The sequence below is a fragment of the Streptopelia decaocto genome, assembly GCF_964273445.1.
Source record: "Streptopelia decaocto genome assembly, chromosome: 11".
In the NCBI taxonomy this organism is placed as follows: Eukaryota; Metazoa; Chordata; class Aves; order Columbiformes; family Columbidae; genus Streptopelia; species Streptopelia decaocto.
The window spans coordinates 7,154,059-7,180,435 of record NC_138666.1 but is presented as its reverse complement, the minus strand read 5'-3'; the positions used below and the strand labels follow the sequence as shown (position 1 = coordinate 7,180,435).

Genomic DNA, 26,377 nt, shown 5'->3' with positions numbered 1-26,377 from the left:
AAGGATTTTCTCTGGCTTGTAATTCACTGAATCCCCGCAAACCCAAGACAAACCAGGTGATGTTCTAATCTCAACGCTATATCCACCTAAAAACTAAAAATGCAAATTCAGTTTTCCACAGAAAACACTGTTGGTAATGTAGGCTATTTCCCTAATCTCAGTTTTTGTGTTAAACCGTACCAAACACTGTTGTTAATGTAGGCTATTTCCCTAATCTCAGTTTTTGTGTTAAACCGTACCAAACCCTGGAAAGCCCAGGCTTTACTAAACCCCAGACATCACCAGAAGAAACAAACCCAGTTCAGCTGAAGCCTCTGAAGTTCTTATGTCTGCACGGAACAGACACATACCTGGAGCTTCAGAAAGAGAATCTAAACCTCACCAGTGCACCCCTACATGAAACCAGCTGGGAAAAGATGAGACATGCAGGCAGTCACCACAGCTGGGAACTGGGGCCAGCATCCGAAGTTTTGAGCAACATCCTAAACACAGGTGGACAAATCGAGTTTCACACCAGTTTGAACTAACAACAAATCACTTTTTCTTAGAGGCAGGATGAGGAAAACTGAGTTAAGGTTGCCTACTACCCATTAGTTTTCCTTCATCACACAAAATTTGAATCTTATCTCATCTGTGTCCCACCTAGATCATCATAATCTGCTGTTGCTCTTTATTAACAAGACCCAATCCCCACTGTATTAAAACAATTAATTGTAATCAATCACAATTGCATCCAATGAGGATTTGCCCAGCAACACCAGGCTTAAAAAGTCACCAAGTCAGGACCTGAACATTACATGTATATTTATACAATCATATAAATATATTTATGTTTGCATTATTTTCCTGTGTGCTTTGTTGGGTTTTTTGGTTGGTTGATTGGGGTTTTTTTGGTGGGTTTGTTTTTTTTTTTTTTTGAGGCTTTTTCCCTCCCTACAGCACAGAGGAATCCTTATTGCGTGCTGCAGCCTGTAACCATGTATCGGCACCCTATATCAGCGGCAGCTGCTGAGCCGGCATGCCTTGGCTTGCAGGGGGATCTGGCCATCAAATGCGGGGCACTGGGATCGCATAGCGACTGCTCCAGCCTTGCCCAAAGGATTTCTTCACCCACCTAAAGGAGTTAAGGATTTTCAGCTCTGAAGCAAAAATACAGCAGAAATGTGCATTTTCAACTCCAAGGCACGTGAATATAAGCAGCTAGTCTTGCTTAAGAGAGCTACTCCAGCACAGTTTAATGCTCATGTAAATAAGCACATGATGTTTTCTGCATTTTTGGGAACAGCATCAGAATCTTGAAACTCATGACTTAGGCTGCAATAACAAGCAGCAAAGAAAGTAATTTTCTCCCCCCACCCCCCAAAGAATTATAGCATGAAAATCTTGTTAACAATGAAAAAATGTTCTGCTGCATACTACGTAAAAACACCGGACTAAAGAACTCATCTAGAATAGGCAAAACCTTGAGTACACACAGTCTTGCCAAGAGCCACAAATGTATTCAAGTGCTTAGTTCAGGGAGAAACAAACATCCCCCAGCAAAACCACTTCTGTGAGGTTCTCCCTTTGTTGGAAATTATGTCCTCGTACATTTTCAGGTCTCTGGTCCCAGGCTTTCATATTCTTGTTCCCTTCTATACTTTTGTACAAATCATTGTTCCTTCATTCTGGATCCCAGACAGGATTTGACCAGTAACTCAAAGTGACAGAAAAAGGTTTTAATTCAGCATTTAAGCTTATTTTGAGGCACTGTACAACTATTAGACAACAGTTTCTGCAACACATCTCTGCAGTGAATACACAAGGGACGGGAAGACCAAAGGAGATTTTATTAGTATTTGCCAAGGCAGTGAGAATGCCCAGGAACTGAGGGAAAGAGAACAGAAACAAAAAAACCCATCCACTGAAAACCTCAACATCTCAAAGCTTTGACTCTCCACACTTCCCACTAGATTTGACAGCACTCAGAGCAGAATGAAACAAAACACACTTCAGTTTCAGCTCTGGTTCCTCACTATTTTTTGCAATAGTGGGATATCTAGCAAATCCCTGAACTATTTAATAACAGGGATGGGAAGCAACACAAACATTGAGCTCCTCCAGCCACTAATAGCCCTTTCATATCTACTGGGTTTGCAGACAAAATTCATTTATTATGCTCTCCCACAGGACTGTTTACAAGAAAACAGCCTGAAGCTTTGCAAATACAGTGGGTCCAACTGTATCTCTGCTTGAATGATACACATTGAAAAATTCCACCACAGAAGACACAACAGAGATAATCTTCTGTTGTGTTTTATGCCGTTTCCTTTCAGCTATGTGTATTAGTGATGTAATTTTAGCAGGGCTACCCCTTTGAGTTCCTGTTAAAATTAGCAACCCCACCATACACTGATGAAATGCATCCACTCCAGGCGGTGCAGTAATGCAGCAAGTCTACTGCTTTATATGTTCTTTTATCTCCCTGGAAAGAAAAAGTCAGAAAGCAAATGAAACATTAACCTTTTAGCTCAGCATTTCCTTGCACCGGAGAAAGAAAATGGACTTTAATCAAAACCATTGTTTTGCATAACTACGGCGTGTGACATTCCAGCATAAAAGAGCCAGAGAAAATGAAATTAGAAATTAAATGTGACAAAGCACCTCAAGGGTGCCAACACTGAGCATTCATCTCCTCTCCTCCACTATCTGCAATCACAAAATGAGATGTTATTCTCAGTTTGCTTCTTAGCATCTACCCATGTGCTTTCATTGCCCATACAGCTGTCAAATCTCTTAATCCAGGTCTCAATATCTGGCTCTGCTCTGGCATTTCTCAACAGATGCAGTTTATAAAAGCTGCATTAAGCCTGAAGAATCCAACTTTCCTTAAACAGCTCCAATAAAATAGAATACACAAAAGAACTTTACTGCTTTGATTGTTCTCAGCTTTATTTTTTCTTCATTTTGGTTCTATTGATAATGAACCCAATATCAATAGCACTATTTTCTCATCTGGTTATTAGCAATAGGACGTAAGTCAGTGAAGGCACGTTTGATTTAAGAAAGGAACATTTAACTAAGCAAAACAAAGGGGAGGAACTTGCTTCTGTCTACAAAGTGTGTCCAAAGAGCCTTTCTGACCACCAATTATAATAGAAAAATCCCCAACATTTTGACAGAAAGCTGAGTTGTTCCTCAGAGACCCAAACAAATACTGAGTCAGCCCTGATGTGAAGCAAGAACTACGCAAACTTTACAGATACATAAACAAGACTCTACAGTAAATCACTAGTAAAGCCTTCTCTGTAACACAAGAATTAGTAGTTCTTGCACAGTAAATCTCAAAGGACACGAGGCACCAACTCCTCCTTGAGCTGGAATCTGCAGTCTAAAAAAAAGTAAAAATCACTTACTGTCTTCTGGCACCATTTTAAAAATACAACCAATCTTCTCCCCTCTAACTCCACACGTCCTGCAGTTGGACTCATGAGTTCCCATTTGCAAAAGGTCTCTCACCAGCATAAGCATTATTACATCTGTTATTTCTTCTTTACAGTCCATCTGTTGCCTTGTGCCAGATACTGAATGTGAGAAATCATCATCGCTTCCATGGAAATAAAGTGTTGTCATTTACTAAATAAGGCCACTTCCACATTAGAAAGAAGGGAAGCAGAGTAAAGAAAAATTTGCTAGAGTAGTGAGGGAAGCAAAGAAAATTGGTGGCAAAGTAAACAACTGTTTCCATGCAGTGTTCTCATCCTTCCTCTCCACCCACCTCATCTTCAACCCAGAGCAATGTGTCATGTCAGTGCTCAGTACTACATATAACACATCTCCTGTGACTTACTGCCCTATGTGAAATTATTTTATTTTCCAATTCCCAATATTGCCAAGTTCTCTAATGTTATCTCAAGTCCCCCAATGTCCAGTATCTTTTCCCTACTGTGGTCTGATTCTTTCAAAACCTGCCAGCCGCCCATGTCTGCATGGAAATACTAATGCTGACATAAAATCAAGCAAGAAACCTTTTCAGATTTAAGTTCTGAATTTTCAGATCTGGACCCAAGAATCTGTGAGGGATGACAACATTTCTATATGCAAATACCTGTAAAAACTCGAGCTACCTACTGCTAAAATTTTTCTACTTTAAGCCTGTTACTCTCAGGAAACCACCTTTAGGAGAAAAGAATCTAAATGGAAACAAAAACAACGAAGAGTGTTCTTTGGAAAACGGGGGATTTAACAATGGACTGACAAGGAAAGGGAAAGAACATCTCCAAGCTAACAACAAACCGGCTCTCAAAGCTTCTTAAGCACGCCTTACACAAGAAAACTGCCATTTAGTCATTAGTAAACTTGTGACAGTATCTAAAGGAAATCAGCAAGAACATTATGGTTTTCTAGGAATACATGTGAGTCATTCCTATTTACTACTTTAAAGTTTTTTTTTTTGCCTAATTTAGTTTAGGGGAAATTTAGTTTCAGATGTTAAAGGGCATTAAATTCTAAGGAGATGCAGTGAACAGCTGAGCATTTCTGACCATTTCACACATCCCTTACTCCATCTTCAAGCAGGAGACACACAAATGTCCACTCCTAATGAGCTATTTGCCATCAGGCTGCAGCAGGAATTGCCAGATTAGAATCAGCAGTTCATGTTCACTTTTTTTTTCTGAAGTCCCACATGACATTTTCTACCCTTCAATAACTTTTAAAACTTCTAATTTCCTCTCCCCCAGCCCCCCAACCTTTATAAAGGATTTTCAGTATAAACCCAAGTTTAAGCACTAGGTCCACCAAGACATACACCTGGTAAAGTTCTCTCAATTCATTCTATTCTGAGACCACTACATTCTTTTTCAGGAGATGCTCTGTATTAAGCAATTACCTAAAGAATTGAGAAAAACTGGTTTTTGCTCATTTAATGCAATTTTAATTAAAAGCTCAAGCTGTTTATGTTGTTTCCATTACTGGCAGAACGTCACGCTATTGCTCCCATAGCTGTGTAATGACTATTAATATCCTCTGCATTAACAACTAATGTGCCACTGCAGGCGCTTCCAGGACTTCATAGACATGAACTGGCAATACAAGAGAATCTTTCTAGGAATGCACATGCCTAAGTGTTGCCTCCTGTGCTCCTAAAGAGCCCTGGGAAAAGGAAAACAATATTAAATTTGAGTTTACTGCCTCACGCTAGATACTGACAACCATGTTGTCACTATCCAAGATGAAGACTCTGCCCAAGGAATGTGTTACAGTGAGGGAAACTCCCTGGCATGGCTGAATTTAACAGCATGCTATTCTTAGAATTTTTATTTTTCAGAGTTGCTTGGTTCTAATTCATTATAAACAGAAGTATCATCCAATTCCCACCAAAACCCAATTGAATGGACTTCAGCATCCTCCAAATGAAGTGTTTCACTGTCAAGCATTACTTTAGCAGAATGCTGGTCTTTTTCTAATGTTATATTGCCCAGTACACAAATTCAGAACAAGTATTTATATAACATAAGAATAAAAGCAAGATTAAGAAGCAAAATGAAGCCTTATTTCCCACAGACCTGTGCTGTATGTCTCCTCTTTTCTGCAGAGATTCCAGCCCCACATCCCCTACAACAAACAATACTGTCTGTACCTACCATGTCTAACCTAAATTTTTCCAAATTTTCCCCATATTGCCTAAAGATACACACAAAACACCAAAAATAACGAGTGGCTGGGCAGACAGACCAGGATAAGGGCCGAACTGTTCTTACCTCTCCTCTTGATAGAACAATGAATGCGTCTCTTCTATCCAAATACCACAGTAAATAAACCTCCAAATGCCTCTGTCAAATTTGAATTAATTTTAATCAACAGGCTCAGCAGTTAATAAGCTAGGGACTGACATAATGCTCAAGCAGCGCAATTCCATCACCTTTATTGAGGAAAAACACACAAGAAGCCCAAACAAAAGGAAAGAAAAGGAATTATTATACTCAGCAGCTTCAAGATAATGCCCTTAGGTATATGCTTGATGTAAATATTATTTTAGGTGAATAAGGCATATATTATATACACAATTAAAACTGCTGACAGGGAATTGCTTTCTGTCATATGAACTCAAACAAGAGCCACTGGTGAACATACACAGTAAGACTTTCCACCAAAGCCAACTCACTGCAGCTCTGGGCCAAGGGACAGACCCTTTGGTCTTCATGTAAAGCTGCCCTAGCGATGAATCAAGGCCATGAATTACAAGTTTCAGTAAGAAACACCTTTAAGTATTTGCACAAACAGATTACGACAACGATTTTACGAGTAGGCAGCTTAGAAGGCTCCTTTCTGAGTCTTGTTATGTTATATGGGAGGTAACGAGGATGACAAAGAAATACTGAGTCCAACCTCTGGAGAGTACAAAAGTTAACTTATTAACGGTTAATGACAAACTTCCCAGAGTCCAAGTGCCAGAGTGTGGAACTCAACCCGCGGCCCCGGGGTGTTACTCAGTCCGGCCTCTGGCTTTTTGATGCAGAGATGGGGATTCCAGGCCTGCCTACAGAAACAGAGTCCAACTGCACAATCAGAAACAACTTGGGATGAGATGCAATGTTTTCAAATTTTTTAAAACTATTAAACACTTGCGAGTATTGTCTTTATTGCAAAATTAAGCCTCCAACCTTAACTGAACTCTAACTCCAGAAGACAGAGCTGCATGATTTATGCAACATACAGGCTTCAAGAAATGTCTTAATATACAATAATCTTCCCACACAGGGGAAAACATGCAACATCCAAACTTTTAAGTACACTAATCCTTGGATTTGATTTCTAGAATTAACTCTAAATACTCAGTACTCATAAAACAACGAGTAGGTTAGAGACAGTAAGTCAGGAATGTGATGCCTTGGGTGTGACCTACCAACCTACATTGCTGAGCTTTAAAAGCAGAGTTCCACTTCAGAGATAAAATGAACCAAGACATATACAAACAGCTGAAAAATTATATACAGTTGGTAGAGGGAGATTTTTTCCTGAAGGATCATCATAGCCTAAATATTTCTTTAAGCCCTACCCTAACAGTAGTTGACCCGATATTGTTGGAGATTATGTATTTACCTAAAAATAGAATAATCCAGCTACACAACTGATGCAGAACCAGGCACTATGAAATCTGGACACTGAACCAAAGGGATTTCAGAGCTTTTTTTCCTCCCCCTCTGTATTTTCTCCCTGCCTTCAATAGGCTGAACAACTGGTGTCAAACATTTCAGGAGGAAAAGAACTGTTGATTGCCGCTAACTAAGAGATCCGCAGTCTGGTTTCTTCTGCAAAAAAAAGATGAGTCAATGAAACAAAAAAAAAGGTGCAAGACCATATGAATACATTTTGCCAAGGAAAATAAATTGAGTAGCAAAAATAGTGGTTAGAAGTCCTGGATAGCTTACACCACATATTTCTGCTGATTATTGTAATGAAACAATTTAGATACCAAAGCTCGCTGCCCAAAGCAATCAGCTTAACCCACCTGCAACTGTATCCTACCTGATGCCAACAGGATTACTGCAAACAAGGATATAATTTACATACTAATATGAATCCAAAATTAAATCAATACATCACTGAGATGCATTTTCTCCAAAGTTTGTTTTTCTTTGTGTCCACAGGTTGCTGTTGTCCAGTGAGTACTGTGCTATTCTATGTATTTATTCTAGTCTAGGACACTATAAGACTTTGCGGGACCCTGTATGTGGAATATTACCATGCCTCAGTTAAAGCAAGAAGTTGGACTGTGCTCAGCAAGAGTACTAAATGGAGTACAGATTGTAGAATAAAGCCTACTGCACCCATTTTCCATCTAAAAGCTTTCCTCCTCTCCGTCTACAAAAAGCAGTTTGTGTCTATCATTAGACGCATGTGTTGCAAGAATTGTGATTCAGCTTCACTATATAAGGATCAAATTTCAACAGTTGCTTCATTTGAAATCAGTCTGGCTCAGAGACAATTCTGAGGTTGTGTGGCAACAGCGGAAAGGCAAGATAAATACACAGGAAACACAAGAATAGGGGAATTTTTGTCACTTTGCAGAAAATGAGACTTGTTCGGTCGAGGAAACCATCTTCCAGACAGCTTTGTGGAGGAAAACAGCGGTAAGAGCAGTAATGAACATCTTCTGAATACCAACACAGAACCTCCGCTGCAGAAAATATAAAGCAGAGGCTGTGACAAATCAAAATTTTACTCAGTATTATGAGAAATTACAGTATGAAGACTGCACAGTCTTCACTCTGCAATGTTTTGCAACTTGCATTGCCTTTATAATAAAGATTCTTTTGTTCTGCATTTCAGCATCTGGTCTAACGTACTTTATTCCGCTGTGCTTTTGGAAAATATGCTGTGGTCACTGACCATGTTTAATACATTGCTAAGATATGTCACATGCACGGAGCAGTACTTGCCTTCAGTGTTATCCACCTAATGGCCAAATCATTCTGCTTGGAACCTTACAGTCAGTAATTAATAACATCTCTGGTGTACAGGAAATTCCTATCACTTTAAAAAAAATACAAAATAAGCTGAATTCCTCATTTGGCTTTGATAACCGTAACTATTCTCTTTTGGGAATTGCTACACAAGGTCAAAACAACTCTACATCCATAGGCTTGTTACAAATTAGCTCTGTGAATGGGACTTGCCATAGGTCAAATAGCTCCTTCTGGACTTTGGCATGATGACTGAATTTCCCTTAGCTACCAGCACAGGACTGCCTGCAAAACAAGAGTTGCTAGTGAATATACTATTTTTAACCAGTTTTCTTTAACCACCTGGGTCACTTGCTACTAGGAGAAGGTTTTGAGGTGGCTGCCCTGAAAATTTAGGGTAAAATCCTAAACTGAAGACAACCAACTTTGGTGCCTTTAGCAGAATCCTGCCAAATTAAGTTTGCTGACTTTGTTGGCATCGTGCTGGGAAACACAAACCTGCTTATAGAAGGGGCCATCACTACAGAGCTGAGCTGTTCTACAGTACGTGCCTACCAGGCAAGCATGAAATCTCATTTTGGAAACTGGAACCAACATTTCTGACACCGCCACTTTCTACAGCTCTATTTGCACTGGTTCAGTTCTTGTATTGCAGAAAAAAAGCCTCCGGCAACACAAGGAGGAGACCGTGGCTCTCAGCTCACCCAGCATGCAAACAAACCCCAACATTCATTTGCATTTTTTTTGTTCATATCAGTGTTAAAACCATAGTCAAAACCTGACTACACTGTAGAAACAGTGGAAAAGGACAGAAGGATGCAGCAACACATCTCTCCTGGAATTGCAATTACACGTGACACAAGAATCTATCAGTATTTGCCCCTATTCTCCTTGACCAGCAAGATCTCTCAATACCTTAAAGCCTGGAAATAAGCCTGTCTGCAGCTTACAGGCACCCCACCACCCAGTCCTTGAGAACAGGGAAAGTCTCCCCTTCCCAAAGTTACCTCCACTCAACACAACTTCCACATCTGTGAAAACAGGTTTGAACAATCCTAACTCAATCAAAAAATATGAGTAAAAAGCACCATTTATACTGCACGTTACAGACATTAGACTTCAGAAGGGGTTCACATCCTTGTGTCAATACCCATCTGTATTTTTTTTCTAAACTGGCACAGGCCAAATCTTTGAATTTTTATTTTACAAAAGAAAAGTCCAATAAAGTACAGATACCTGACATACTTATATCAACAGGTACAGGATCTTCCTAGAGCCACAACTCCTCACTTTGCAGCAGTGTCCATCTGGTTTAACCTGCTTTACCACTGATACATACAAAAGGGAGATGAGGCTTTAGCCAAGACTGAAGGACCAGCATAGAAAAAAATGGTGAATTTTACTAAATAACCATATGATTGCCCCCAACTGGTCACTAATCCCAACAACTCAGGCATTACAGCATGGATCCAGAACCCCAGTATCTGTCAGTGTTCCCACAGTCAGCTGGACCTTGGAGATTAAAGGGAAGATTTACGGATTTCTCAGACTGACACGCGTTTTATAAATTTGTTTCCCAAGGCAGCAATATTCAATGCAGATATGATGGTGAAATTATTCAGGAGTTACGTATTTGACAAGTCTTTACGTGAAGCATGTATGAATGTTTCCAACTAATCACAAATGCAAACACAAGTGCACCCAGACTTACAACCCAGTTTGTTAAAGAGTATTCAGCAATATACTCCACTCTTCTTGTCCTCATCCATGTAGAAACTTGAAATATTTTAAGCTAGTTTCAAAGTGTGGATTAGGGAAAATACAGCCACTGACAGCTTTCACGTTGAAGCCTACTACAAACCCACTCAACGCTTAACTACACACAGAGTATGTTATATTACTGACATTTCTACAAATCAGAATTAAAACGATTCACAATACAAACTGTCTCTAATTCAACGGCACCGTTCATGAGCCTTCTCATTTTTCTTCTGTTTCAGCTACAGCCTTTTTTAACTGAGACACTTCCAGCTCCAGTACTTTGCCAAGAGAGGAATGATAATTTAGGTAGCTCACTATTTCTGACCGCAAGCGAGAAGAAATCCTGTCCTCTCAAGCTGTCTGAAACAGGACTCACTAGAAAATATCAACACCAGAATTACACAATTGGTCAAGCAACCTGTCCATCCCATACTCTCATGACTGAATTTCATGTGCTCTGGGTTAAAAAATTAGCAGGTCCTGCTAAATTAAGAGATGTGCCTCTTTGCTATGAGAATTAGAAATCTGTACGAGAGTGGTGGTGGTCTCCAGGTTGGTAAATAATTTTATTCCAATCTTAAGGGACAGAACACCCTACCAGACAGGTCATCATATATCGTGGAGAACTCAACACAATCTTTGCTGCTGGTGAACCAGAAAGCAAAATATCAGTTAGTAAGAAAACCATTTGTTCCATAACACCTTCTACCAACTATCACTAAGGCGATCTATAAGTTAAACAGCTACATTCTCTGAAAGCTAAGCAGGTATTCTATAAGAGAAAAATAGATCAGAGGAAAGCCTAAATAATTTTCACAGTGTACCATTACTAATCTTGGCATGTATGGTACTGGAACAGCAGTCACAGTAGAAATGAACAGAGTGTTGAACCTTGCCCTATTTTTAATCAGATGAAAACCCCAAACCCAGCCATGCTTCTGCTTAGTGTTGCATTTTCTTCTACCCTGATGGCTTTTACAGCTGGAGAGATAGCTCCTCACAGCACTATTCTGCTGTAAAAATTATTGCTACTTACAGCTACTGGGGATTATAGTGGAGTATGTCACAGAAAAGGAGGTGTGCTGGTGGCAAACCAAGAATACTTCCTTAGGCCCTTTAACCCTTTCCAGTCTCTATCAGTTCCTCTGAGTGAAGATGTGCTTTGAAATTCTCAATCATCATTTACATAATATTAAACTATCTGCAAGGTTATGCAGCAAGTCAGTGGCAGAGAAGGAAACAGAATTCCAAAGACCAATTCCAAATAAAAAAAAATAATTTGTACAGTCCATGACAATATTTTTAATGACACTTGAAGGCAATATACCAGTGCTGCTAATGTGATGGTGTATTTGCTTTGCATTAGTTCTGCCATATAGAGCTATTTTCATTAATACCACAAAGAGTTCACAAAAGCTGTTCTACACAAATTGCAGCTCACAGTTCAAAGACTTTCCTCACTTAACGGTGCTTTTCATATGCATTAAACAAAAATACAGTTAGACGTTTTAATATTCGTAATCATAGCCTGGAGTGTGGAAACAGAATGCCTACTTCTTAACTCAAATTTGCTAAGCGCAGTTTTTAGTCAGGTCAGCACGCAATATAGCATTACAAAAATAAGCCTGACTGTGTAAAAACATTCAGGGTGGCCAGGTGTGCTGAGGAAGCTGCAAAGTCTCTCTCCTCCCCTCCACTTCTCACTTACACATTCTTGGGAACCAAGACAAAGGTGGAAGGGGAAGCCTCACTGCTGGTTTAAGCTGGTATTTCAACTCATAAGGAATTTTGTTGCTTACTTCCAAAAGAAGAATAAACACATTTGTCTCTCACTGACAAACTAACACCTCCTATAAAAACCCTTCTATGGCTTCCTTTGCTCAAGCCAACCCAGAAGTAAAGCAGCAAATTTGTCTCCAGTCACAATTAACACTAATGGCCATGCAGAGAGGAGCTGGTGCAGAAAAGGACACACCTTTGGAGTGTTTCCCTGAAGGCCTCTTGGGTAATGACTCCTCAATGGAATGTGTTGATGTGTGTAGTACGTTTTCCAAACTGTTACTGACGCTGTTGATGGGGGTCTCCGATCTTGGAGTGACCTGGAAAAAAACGCACACACACAAAAATGCAATAAAGTAAACTGAGGGAATGTGCAAACATCACACCTTCCTGCAGAGTGAGCAGAACCACTTCTGAGCAATCCAGAGAGGTTTGCTGCTTCTAAACCCAGGGCTGGTACTGTTGATATTCCACAAGTAACAGTTCAGGGAAGCTGTTTTGGTCAGGAGCTATTCACAAATCTAGATTAGCTTGGCTAATCTATAAAGCTACTTAAAGTATAATTCTTTTTTAAACAATAGTCCCAGCAGTCAATTGTAGAGCTATTGCGAGACCCTTAACCTCTTCACACTGCAGTTCTTAACGTTTCAAAAAGAAAAGTAGAGCAAAAGGGCTCTTGGAAAATATCATTTTTATGTTATGTCATCTATCTACACAGATGCAGACTGAAGGCATTTCAAAGTGTTTCCACACAAATTACAATAAATTAATTCCAGTATAGCAAAAAACTAATTTTCTTGTCTTTGCCATTTACAAACCTGCTGTCATGATCATTGAAATGAAAAACTGCATGCTAAAAATGCCCGGGCAGAAGGCTGCATCATCAAAACAGACTTCATGGCCTAATACGTACTTTCTAAGCTGCATTCAGCGCATGAAAACATATTTTCACCATTACTTAAAACTACAGAAACAAACATAAGTCATTAGAAAAAGTAGAATTGAACACTGCCCATTTCAGCTGCTGTCCACAAGAGCATTCACAATTATTTAGCAACACATAAAAACATCTATTACTTGGAGCATAACATTCAACACATAAACAAGGCAATTACTCTCTTGTGTTCTAGGTAATGAGAAGCAGAAGTGGCTGAACAGTTACATTAGCAGGACTGAACACAATGGTTTAAGTATCTCAAAGAGGAAAGTGTGCTTAAAAAGGTAGTTAAGATTAACAAAAGCACTCAGACTAGCCAAGGCATTACTTGAATTTCAACTGCCACATTTTGAATCAACTTGAAATCCTGGTATGGAGAGTTTTAATTAGAATTTAATGTGGATTTTAGTCTTTCACAAATCACAGGAGAAAGTGTGCATCTTGACATAACAAAAGCAGCTATGGTTTATTCACAGTAACTCATACCAGAGACTACAGGTCCCTGTAAAGAAAATTACTTGAGACAGTGCCATGAGTTAGGACAATTTACAATTAAAATAATGTCTTGCTCACCCTCCTGTTAGCCTTATATATTGACATCAATCGGAATACACAATGCAAGTCAAAAATAGCACATCCCAACCCTTATACAATTACCCATTGGAAGCTCCATTTTAAGACTGACATTTATAGATATATATGTGGTGTAAGGCCGTAGCACAAGCAAAAGCCTCTGTATACTTGACATCCATTAAAAAGCTTCTATGTGCTAAGAAATCAATCCAAACAGACAGCTGAGTGTCAGAAGAAAGGATTACAAGTACCTGCTTTCCTCTTCAGCACTTAATCTATTTTTTTTTGATCAAAAATAAAGTTTACTTGTATGCTCCTACAGCAGAGCTTTCCACCAATAACAAAAACTTAATATCAGGCTTTCACATTAGAAAATTCTAAGCCTGGAGGGAGGGTGGGGAAGAGTTCAAGTCTCCTTGCCAAAGTTGGTCTTTACTAAAGCTTATCTCACACCATCCCATTAAACTCTCCCTTCGTTCCAGCAGCCTGAGCAAGCATGAAAATTAGATTCAGGCAAGACTATGTTAACCTAAATCACCAGGTTCCAATATTGAGGACAATCAGCAAGTATAAACACTTATAGTACTTGAAAATGAGTCATAGCGTAGCCACATGGTTTCAGAAACACCTAAACAAGCAGTTTTTACAATATATTGCCTCCTATCTTATATTCCCTTTTTTCCACTACCCTTACAATAAGCATTACAGCACTTTAAAATTTGCATTTTGTTTATACAAAGCTTCCAATTATTTTCATAAAGATTTAATTTTTATCTACTTGGTAAAGATTAATTTAGCCCATATGCCTGGACTGAGCTCATATACTATCTGATCCAGTCACACATCAAAGCAAAACAGATTCAAACTGGCCTAGAAAAATCACAAAGCTCTGATTAGTTCCAAATGGAGCACTTTGTTAGTGAGCTGAATGGTGTTAGAACCAGGGAATCTGAGCAAAGCTTTCATTCCAAATTTTAAGTAATTTTTTCCACTGACTTAAACATACCAATACTGCAAAGGTTTGGATTTGTTTGGGAGAAGTAGAATAACGAAAAACGTTTTGCAAAGCAAAGTTTCATTTCCAAAATAGTAACAGCTTTTTTTTTTTTTTTTTTTAATTTGAGGCCAAGCAAAACATAGAGGAGCAAAACCCATCAGCTACAAACTGCAGAAGATACCGGCCTGGGAGAAACACTGGCAAAAACTGAACAGTAGATGCCCAGGGACGACTTGTCCAAATTCAACTGTAGAAACAAAGTGTCAGGAAAATTCTGGGTGGAATGTCCCCCATATATATCCGAACACTATTGTAATCCTTAGTTTGGGCTCAGCACAACCAACTACTAACCAGCACTCAGATTCTGAATAAAGAACAAGGCATTCCTGTGAGAGAAAGGTTCTGAAACATGGTAAGCAAATTGCTTTGGATCTTTCAGGATCTGTAACATCTCTGAAGAAATGACATTAAGGAATAAACATCTGCTGTTCAGAGAACCGTTAAAGGCTTGTTTACTAAAGCAGTGAGAATCTACAGTAAAGGTGGATAAGCAGGCGCCACAGAAACCAGAAATGTTCAGGCAATATATCTAACAAACCACAGGAGTGACATTTATAAATGCAGAAAAATTCACAGATCACTCAAGGTCTAAGAGGGCACAGCATCAGGCATTTAAGCAGAAGACTTGGGATTTTTCAACCAAAATCATTTGAAAACATCAACAGAAACAATTCACGAAGACTAATCAAACACAAGCAAGCTCAGAGTTAAAGCAATAGACTTTTTTTCACTATACCTAATCTTACCCTTAGCAAAGCATTTTGTAGCAGGCCATGGAAAAGGAAAGCCCTGTTGCACCTATCCATAATTTCATTAGATTATTCACAAATTATTTAAGCGCTAGAGAGGCCTGTAGGCTTATTCAACGACATGGGAAGACGCACCACCCACATGAGTGCGGAAGACATTCTTAAACTATTTTTACTCAACTATAACGTTGTGTCTGCTCCCTCCATAGCAAAGCATCTGGCTCACAGATGAACTTCTGATTTTCCACATTAAAACCTAGCTCATCTCTTGAATTTCAAGTAGTGGCCATAACCAAAAATAACAAAGACAATTTGTCACTACCTAATGACCAAGGCCCAGCCTGAATTCTTCTGTGCCTCATTCTCCATAGTAATAAAGACAGTATCAGAAGTGGGGACAGCTACTGAAAAGTATGTCCTTCCCAACAAGCACCAGACAGAAGGATCAGACCTCTCCAACCCCAGGAGGTAACTGGGAAGAGAAATAATTGCTTTGGCTCAGGGGTCAAAGACAAACATGTCAAGGTACCAAAAGTCATTGCTAGAATTTTAGCCATCATCACATTTTTCCCCTTTTCACCTGCCAGCAGACAATGATATTTTTTCAGCAGAGTGCAGTGATTTTCTTCTCAGCATCACAGATGGACCAACAGGCATAGATGATCTTGGGACAGCAAAGAAAGTTCTAGAAAGCTCTCCAAAAGCTTTGATCAAAAAGCACATAGAAATTTTATATATATATATATATATATATATATATCTCACAACAATATCACTGGAGTGGATACTTCAATAGGTGGAGTTTCTCTTTCAGCCACTGTCACCTGAAGTGGCTCTGCTGTTGTCCAAAGCTGTGGAAGTCAATATAGAAAATGGTAAATCCGGAAAGTCAGATGCAGTAACTGTTTCCTCTGCTCCCCAGGGACAATTCCTAACATTTAATACAGCAAAGGCTTTCATAAAAATAACAGGACTGATAGGAGTCGAACTTAATGTGGTACGAATTTTACCAAAATGGCAATTATATGTTCCTTTTAAAAATAACTAAACAGAACACAGAAAATACATGGTTTAATAGCAAAGTATTTGCTGACTTAGTTTGAAGTAGAGCCAATACTAAAAATCAGCATAGCTTACTACCTAAAGTATAACATGACTTATAATCTAAGGAAAAAATTATATAGGATGAGGGAATAAAATACTGATTTCTATACCTAGTTACTTATGAAATTTAAGGTCATGTATCATTCAGGAAAAGTGAACAAAATAGAAAAGCAATAAGTCGGTTAATTAAGATCCTGGGGCCACAGCTAAAAGCCACACAAACACATTCTCCCATTGATCTCATGGGAAAACTTTGTCACATGCGTTCAGTTTTCAGAAGTGGCCAGTGACATGCTGGGAAAGTCCCACAGATAAATGGTTCTGCCAATACTTTGGAAGTCTCCATTAAAAAAGGCTTTTCATCATAAACTGTCCTTCATGCCTGAGGCTGCTGCAGATAACATGTAAGGGTGCACTGAGGAATTGGAGTACTAAAAAAACAACCAAAACATTTACTGCTCTCAGTTTCATATTAGTGAGTATTAACAGCAGCTTACTTTGAGGTTAACACCAAGGTGTTTAACACAGTGCGATCCTGTTTGCAAAAACGCTCCAGCGGAAGCTTGATAGCATTGACAAAGCCCCTGCACGTTTCGGCAGATAAGCTGCTATTTACCAACGCAGGGAAATAACTCTGGTTCACAAATAATTTGAAAAAAAGAAAAAAAGCATTGCTAACACTCAGGTGTCAGTCTATTGATGCATGAGATTGCTCAGTAGGTAAAGTCTGAGCCAGAAACAAGAGGACTCAATGAAAGGACCTGAGACTCAAAATCTATCGAGGCTACAAAGCCAGGAGAAGCAAGACTGAGCAAACATCTTCCCCTGAGCAGTAACAAGCCCTTAGTGTGCCCAGCTGCTTGTGAAACCAGAGCCTCAGGCAGCAGTTCTACATTTGCTTATATATGCAAATACCTGACTGTTCTCCCAGTAGAAGAGCAAAATTAGAAACTACTCCTTTCGAAGATTAGGGCTCTTCCACAAGGATGTTTAAGGAACTCTCGCAAACACATTCAATTTTACACATATCTAGTAAAGCCTCCAGCAATGCTCGATGCTTAAAACTACGTGTGTAGTCACTTTGTTAGACTGGGACATAAATGCAACTGGAAGTGTTTGGCTAGAAATTCATGCACTAGCCAGGGTCTACAAAAAGCAGATGTAAACACCAGGTGCAGTCACATCAGGTGTGCCCCTGTTTCTCAACAACTACGAAAGGTCCCACACCTGTTCTCGGAGGAAGATGGTAAAAAGGTATCTGGCTTTGAACACAAAGGGGAAAGAGGCAATTCCCAGGGAAACAGGATAATCAATCAGATGTTTTTGTCCTGTGAGACTGTTTCCTCAATCACACACCTGCTACAAGGCTCTGTTATAAATTCAGTCAAGCAGATGGACCTAAAAAGGTCAGGGTGGTACCTTCTAGACTAAGTAATTTCCACTAAAAATCCTTTGCTTAAAGAACTGTGAATACTGTGTTAATACTATGAACAAATCCACCAGAGTAACCAGATTTTAATTACATTGTGCTGTGGTTGCCATTCAAGACAGTTAAACAAAGTATTTGAAAACACATGGTAACACTCATTTGTGCAAAGATGTGCACTCACCCCATAAGACAAACAAGTGAAGCTTTGCTCTACAAAGAAGTTTCAGAATTCTTTAATATTAAGTAATGCAACATTTTCTGCCACCACTACAGTCTCCAACAGTTAACTGTAGGAGCTTGCCAAACAGGCAGAATATATGGGATTTCCCGCTGAAGAGATACACTGAGTTAAAGTTTGAACCCTAAAGGGAAAAACTATAAAAGGCAACAGAAAAAAAAAAGCAGCACCATTAATACAATAAGCTACAAAATAGCATCTTTTTCAACTACCTGATCTTCCACAATTTGCTGTGGCTGACTGGCCAGGCTGCAACTGCAACTAGTTCACTCTATGCTAATTCAAGGCGCTTTAATTCCAGACTCCTGGTGCATCAAGCATATTTCCAAAAAGGCAGATGACAAAATATTTTTTTCCCTTCAAAACAAAAAGAAATCACATCTGAATTTTACAAACCAATCATCAGGAACACATCAAAGCAGATAACTGCTTATAACCAGCACTGATGTACAAGCATGTCCCTGTTTTGCAACCTGAATGCCACCAAAACCTCAAAGCACTGCCACCGGAATGGAAGATTATCTCAAATTTCCCAAGAGAATCCAAAGTATAACATGGTCCTATCTCATATAAAGGCCTTTAGACCTTAATGACATCTGCCTTTAAAATGTTAATATTACACTGACTTTAGAGCTACCCTACGTATTGCCAGCATATGGGTGGGAAATGGATCCGTGGGGCTGGTACGTACATTTGAGAGGTAAAAGGACAGTCAAAGCAATTCCAAAATATGCTGAAGTATAATCCAAGCAAGGGTACCGTAAACCTTTCCCTGGCCAAATGGTTCATTGTCACTCTGGCCTCTCCTGCAACAATTCACAAAGTTGGCAGAAGTTATGTGACAAGTCACAAATTCACTGAATTTTATTTCTCCCTCCTCACTATCTGCTTAAGTAATGGCTTAAGTGCAATACAACAGGTGGAAAAAATAAGACACTGAAAAAGAATTCATAATATGCACAAAAAACATTCATTTGCACTATTTATCATGACTCAGCATGTCTTTAAAATTAAGATCTTGCTCTTAAGTAATTGATCTTATTATTTCTGGATCACTTCAGCTATTTACAAAACCCCTGAAACCCTACACTGGCCAGAACACCTGTTAAAAAGTTTATCCCTTCCAATATTTATTATTGGATAATCATACCAATGACACCAAAGGAAAAATTCTATTTTAGCATAAGGCAAGAGCAAGAAATTTAGATGTTTGCTCATTACAAAAAGAAATCACAGCTGGAGCATATCAACATCTCTCTGCTAGATTTAATGCCCATTTCAAGTCTAAATGGGACAGGAGTTGGACTCAATGATCCTTGTGGGTCCCTTCCAACTCCAGACATTCTATGATTCTGTGATTCAATGCAAATCGCTCCCACTCTTTTGCCAGGAAGTAAAGTCAAACTGTAGTTTAAGCCTGACAATGGTTTTCATTTCGACAGATGAATTACACCTAGCATTTCTGTAATAAGACTCTGTGTATTCACAGGAACTCTTATCTATATTCTTGGGAATGGCATTTCTATATTTACCTTCTTTTTTTTAAGGAGAAAGAGCACTCAAGAGCAAGTAATAAAACAGATACTACAGTATTTGAATGTAGATGACTACACACACATCTCTTTACCAGACCACACTTCAAATTGTCCCAGGTACTGCAGAACCGAGAAATCCAGAGAACAATCAGAGCCCTACCCTGCTGGAAAGAGGCACATCTAATATCCAGCTAAAAGATTACAGGATCTGAGTTTTAGCCACTCAAACATTTTTAAAAAACCACTAAGCCAAATGGTGAAATACTTCCAAACAAGGATGCTGTTCAGTACCTTTGAAGTCAGACACTGGAACATTTGTTAGGTGTGGTTAACTACGCTGGCTCTGCTTTTCCAGGCAGAATCTGCATACGGCTCCTACATTGATTCAGTTAAAACAGTTTGAGGTCTGGTACAGTTCAGAACATCCAACACCTTACAACAGGCATTTTTATACCAGAGGAGATGAGGCCCACTGACAACTAACAGTTACAAGGTAATTAGTAGGAAAAAAGAAAGAGTAAATTTAAAAGGTGAAGTGGAACACACTCTTAAAACAAAAACTTCATTCAGAGTGTGCAAAAAATGGGAAAACAGTTCACGGAAAAAACATCATCATTATAAGCTCAAAACAATTTTTTTGGCTGCTCTGTCCCTGATGTTTGGATGTACAGTCCATTTCCCCAGCAAACTAATTTAAGTTCTTAAAGTCAAGTTCATCACGTAACCTCTGATAAAGTGAATTTGGTGCTAAATAATGCTGTTGCTGCATGAGACTGTTGTCTTCCAGGATTCCTTTACGTATTAAGCTCATTTCTGAAAATTCTGCATGCTTGAGGCTGAACCAGTCAAAACACTCTCCAACAAGAATATCAGTAAGAAATGAGCCAGAACTGGAAGCCTCATTTTCTTACCTGGAACATCGATAGGTGTGTGTAATCTGTGTTGCCTTAGGCACCCAGAACACCAAAGGGACAAAGACTGACACATGGCACCAGCTGGTAGCTCCAAGACTTGTCCCTGCAGCTCCCGACAATCATTTCATGTGGTTTTGGAAAATGAGATCATTCCCGAGATAGCAACTACTGATACTGGTGAGTAAACACCTCTAATCCTAGCTAGCAATTTCTATTAACATGGCAATCTAACTCTATGGAATACTTTCTGTGGGTTAGGAGGCTAAATACTAGGTTTTCATTATTTATTCTATCCCTACAAAGCTAGGATAAAAGCCATAAAGGCAGCTGACATCAATCACTTAACACCTAGTCTCCTTACTCTGTGAAGACTAAAGGACTTGGTTTCAACCCAACAAGTAATAGATTTTTCCCGCTCATCATTCCACAGACAAAATTAAAAAAACTCTGAATATTTCTGAAGCTGGCATATGTAACTTCAATCACCTGAAGCAACCAGTGCAGAAAGGTGAAGCTATCTGAAACAGGCTCCTCAGAACATCAGCTCTACACAGCTCCCAATACATAGACTTTAGTTATTTGTAAGTTTTAGGCGAGCTTATGGAATTAGCACCAGTGAAAAATAGCATCTTATGCTATAAACTTGAAATAGACATCGGTGCAGTATTTGGAAGCTGAGTAGGCAAGAGCTCTTCTTCCCATTCACAAGATAAACCTGAAACAGCCACAGAACTACAGTGTCACTGACTTAGATTTTCTTTCAGCTGCAAACAAACTGTGGTCAGTCTGATTCTGCAGCTGAAGCCACCACCAGATCGTGGCACTAACAGCACCGAAGACCAGGTGCTAAGCAGCCAAAGCATTACCTTATTTCCCTATTTTTATAGAATTATCTCAATAAATAGATGAAACAACTCAAAGAAGTGCAAGGTGCCAGATTCATTGATAAGTTCTCTAGTTCTGGAAGTTTTGTCCTCAGTATTACCAACACATGTTGACTTCTTGAGATAAAAACTCAGCCCAAGAAAGAGTCATATTACTATGTCTAGATGAGCACCAGTATCCAAGTACACCCCGGTATATCATTATCTACAAGACATAAGTGTTCTGTAAAGACAGCATCACTACAGCCTCAGAGCAATCGAAAATGAATAAAACCATTAAGTTTTCACCCATAGCTAAAAGATGTTGTTTGCCATCACAAATCGCACACAACAGAAGCTGGAATGGATTCAAGATGTTGGGAGACAGTTCTGAGACATTTCTCCCCTCTTTGTGGGTCACAAATTCAGTAGCGGCAATTCCCCATCAACGCACCTGGATGTGTAGGTGCTCAGGAGATATTTGGATACTGGTTTTCATGTGCCCTGGTGCTTCCAGCTCCAACTCCTGTACAAGAAGAGCAAAAATTTGCAGCTCTAAGGACTCTACATCAGCACAGAAATGAGCCTTGGAACGCTTGGCTCTAGCGCTGCCCAGAAAAACATTCTCTCCTTTGTGGCAAAAGTATAAAAGGCAGCTGAATAGAAATCTTAAGGTACAAAACCAGCCTAAAAACTCAGTTGCATCATTTCCAGTTAAAAATAAGACCATTATGGTTAATCCCAAGAACAAAAGTTTTTAAAGACCCAATTCTTTATGCATGGGCTTTGTTTGAAGACAACTTGCACTGTTTCAATTAAAAAAAATCCAACCAAACAAAACACAGACATCCTCCTTAGATTTTATGCCTACAAGCAAGAAGTTTGAAGAAGCCACAACTCAAGTCCTGCAAGTGTTGGCACCATTCAAAATCACAATACCAGACAAGAGGCAGAAATTATCTTTAACAGAGACTAAAGCGATAGTCTGCTGTGGAGAGAGCAGTGTTTTCCCTACTTAGGGCAAGGAAACTTCATGTTCATTTTGTACTACCAAGTGGAAACCATGCATCGAATAATTACTGACCTACTTCAGGCCAGTCACAGCCACCTGTTCCTATAAAGATTCATATAATCCCAGAATAATCTCAAAAAGCACAAATTAAAGCACAAATATATGGGCAGCTGTTTGAGCCTCCTTGTAGTCAGCAATTGCAGTAGACAGTAAAAGACAACAGCAAGAGCAGTGGTTTGCATCACAAACCAACTTTAAATGCATTCACCTACCCCAAAGCAACCTGAAGAATCATGGAGCGCCTACAGTAATTTTTTATCAACTCTTCAGCCTCTTTGCTGTTACAGAGGATTTATTCGTGAGAGGTTTCGCTGCAAGATGTGAAAGGGATAGGAGATAGAAAGAGGACAGCAAGCTCCAACCCTCTGGAGAAAACGCTGCAGCGAATGTCAAGTTGGGTCATATTTTAACAGGACTGACTAAAGAGAAGCAGTGCATTTCCATTTGTTTCTGCAAAGAGAACAATGAGCCCTGTTCAACTTTGTTGCATCTCCCTGAATAAACAAGTAAAATGTAAATTATAAAGAACTGTAAGGGACCTCTAGTTATACAGAAAACCAGGTAGTCACACAGGGTTAGTCCCTGTCCCACACAGGGAAACGCGGAAGGATCCCTGGTGCTGCTCCCCATTTGCACTTCATGACACATCCACTCCATTCCAGCTCCCAGAAGTTTCTCAGGACCTCAAACGGTGACCACTCCAGCTCATTTTCTAAGGACGAGCTCAAAGAAGTTCAGCCTTGAAAATTTAGTAGCAGCATTCATGTGGTTTAACCTCAAGTACCCGCTCAGCGTAGCTCCAACTGGAGTGAAGCAACAGGAATGATGAGAAAGTGCTGGCTTGGGGGAAGAAATTCTCCAGTTCTGAGGAGGCCGAGGAGCACGGGACTCTTGGCAGGAGCAGCCCAGCTCAGCTCGCTTTCCCTTGACATCTGCATTGTTTTTTTCTAGGTGATGTTAGAACACAAGTATTGTCACAACATAACTTGGTAACATCACAAGATCTAAAGTCCAGAGCATTGGAATTTATTTGTGCATATTTAAACAGGGCTGAATGGAGAAAGACTTTTTTCCACTTGCTTCATCCAACTTCTGTTTTAAGCCAACTGCCTACTCTAAAAGTAGCAAAATTACCCAGCTATCAACATAAAATAATTAATAGTCTTAAAAGAGGAAATCTGCATCTGTTCAAACAAAACACATATCCAAGAGACTGTGAAAGCAAAGTCATCTTTTTTGTTCCCTCTCAACTATTCTGTTCTGAGCAACCAGTATTCTTCAAGCGCATTTTTTAAAGTATTTTTAAAGAGACAACCTTCAATGAGTTCACAAGAAAAAAAGGCACTAATCAAACTCCTGTCCTGTACACCTAATTGCTGGCACAGAAAATGGTTGGATGGTTTCTCCATCCATCTTAGATTGACATAAATAGTGCCGGAGTTTTTCAGCTACACAAATCGCGCACTATTTGTGAGGCTTGGAAAGCAAAATCTAAAAAATGCTCCTGCCCACATAATTTTACCTTATTTTGGGAAAACGTGTATGATTTACAGTCTTTCCTTTCAAACTTGGGTTCCATGCATCTTTTGAATAACAGAAGTCACAAGTAGTTAAATATCTGAAAGGAAGCTTTTTCTGGTTTTAATTAAGCCCTTCTACATTCCATATGAAATATTCTTTCCATCTATATTTTATTCACGTAGAGGTTTAAGCTGAATAAAGAGACATTACCATACCCTGTTCTTTCCCCTTCAAACAAAATGTCAGGAACAAGGACTGTTTAAAGGCATAGGAAGGGACAATTAAGAGAAATATGAAGTTTACTAATACTCATCTAAATTTTACAATTAAAGCAGTGGTATTCAAAGAACATGAAACTGGAAGGAAATTTGTACTCAGGGGCAGACTGAGCGTGCATTTCCATTTCAGTTTGAAATTCAGTGCTCAGTTTAATGAAATCTGTACTGAGCTCTCAGAAACAGCTTTATTTAGGATACTACTCCAATACAGGGATTTTTGTAGCCTTCAGGTATACACCAGATCTCCCAACAGAATGGTAACAGATTTATTTGCTGACTGAGCCCGTAACATCCTCAAAAGCTCCAGCCTGTTAACTGATCACACACACCGTTAGCTGGTGCTTAGTCTGAACTTTCAAGCAGGTTAAATTCAGTCGACAGTTTGACTCCTTAATTGTAGCAGGCTAAGAGCACTTAAGCAGTCAGTAATATATCTAAGTAGTAACAGCACATCTTATAACGTTACTGTCTAGCTAAATTGCTGGCAATTGAATGAAGGAACAGCAAGCTAATGATGGTGAACCACTGACACTAAGATCAATACCCGAGATACAGGGTGACAGGCAACCACAACATTTAAGTTTAGTATCAGAAACTCAATGTGTTTGCCTGAACAAAACCCAGACCCACCAAGATGCCTTTGCCACTAAACAGCTACTCCCCAGGCTCATCCTCCTTTCCAGCTACTTCCAGGGAAACTTTTAAACAGATGCTTGTTCCCAAATCTAGAGATATTATGTGTTTGTTGCCTCTGCTACATCATTGGTCTTCCATGCAACTGGCAAGACTGTCCCCTCAGTGGCAAACAATCAGTTAAGGTTTACACAGCTGCCTGTTCATCTGCTCGTGAACCCCTCCTCATTTAAATGTCATGAGCCCATCAAAACTACACACATCCCCACTTTCTGCCTTCAGTTGACCACTCTCATCCTCAACCAAGCAAGTGATCTCTGCCAGTCATTACAAGAATGCCCACACTACAAGAAAGGTTTAAAGTCAGAGCTGAAGATGACACAGAGCCTTGCAGCAGTGCCATTACAGCGTGCAAAAGCAGGATACCCACCTTATGGCAGCCAGGATACGTTGCCATGGTGTTGAGGGTAGAGGTGCTGGGATTCTTGCTGGTGCTGGCCATGATATTCTGGATCTGGGTGAGCTCTTGCCTCAGCACCTGTTTCTGGTGGAAGCTGAATGCCGGGTGGTTGGATGCCATGGTGAAAAGCAACAGGAATTCATCCCCCGTGCGGCCCTCGTTGAGTTGCAACCCATAGTTATTGATGACGGAATCGATGTGGGTGAGGGTCCGGAACAAGACCCCGGCCGCCTCTCGGTGGGCAGACCCGAGCAGGGCGAGGGAGACCAGAAGTTTGCTGCGCACCACCTCGTCCGTCAGGTTGGTGAGGCTGCCCAGGTCGGCGGGGTTGTTGGCCTTGATCTCGGAGTCTCGCAGAGAGTGATAGTCCTTGCGGGCCAGGTCCTCCAGGCAGGCGCCCAGGAACCGCAGCTCCAGCGGGATGCACAGGTCCAGGAGGCCGCACAGGAACTCCACGCGCTGCGGGGAGGGCAGCTCGGAGAACCAGCGGTACACGCTGTCCCGCTGCAGCCGCGGGCACCGCTTCTCCACCATGGTGCTTCGCCTCCCCCCGGCCCGAACGGAGCAGCCCCTGGGGCGGGCGGCGGCGAGGCCGGGCGGCAGCGCCCCGCCACCCCCCGAGCGGCCCCCTCCGCGCTCCCGCCCCCCCGGCAAACCCGCCCCCCGGGGGGCGAGGGGGCCCGGCGGCGAGGAGCGCGGGGGGCAGCCCCCGGCGGCGGGCAGGGCCGGGCCGGGCCCCCGCAAGGGTGGGCTCCGGGGGAGCAGGCCCGAACGCTGAGGCGCGGCCTGGCCGCGGGGTCCCCGCCCGGTAGGGCCCGGCGGCCCCAAGCAGGCCTCTGCGCTCCCGCGTCCTCCCTCACGGGGCGGTTGCTTCTCTCAGGCGACCGCCGGCCGGCTCCATCCTCCGCGCAAGCCCGTCCCGCCGCGCTGGGCCCCGCCGGAGCCGCCGCCACAACCGCGCGAAATAATCCCTCGCTGGAAGGCAGCGAGCAGGCGGAGGAGGACGACAGCGAGCGCGCAACGCCGC

At 40.7% G+C, this 26,377-nt stretch overlaps 1 protein-coding gene across 1 annotated transcript in view; it reads right to left on the bottom strand.

The window, feature by feature from the left end:
- ZCCHC14 (zinc finger CCHC-type containing 14) overlaps positions 1–25,900 on the bottom strand; it is a 49,738-nt gene extending 23,838 nt beyond the window's left edge. The window contains exons 1-2 of the mRNA XM_082062901.1: positions 25,321–25,900; positions 12,184–12,307 (exon numbers count right to left, since the gene is read on the bottom strand). Of these exons, the coding sequence (XP_081919027.1) occupies positions 12,184–12,307; positions 25,321–25,884 (688 nt within the window). The 5' untranslated portion in view covers positions 25,885–25,900. The remainder of the gene's footprint in view (positions 1–12,183; positions 12,308–25,320) is intronic.
- Positions 25,901–26,377: the final 477 nt, after the last annotated feature.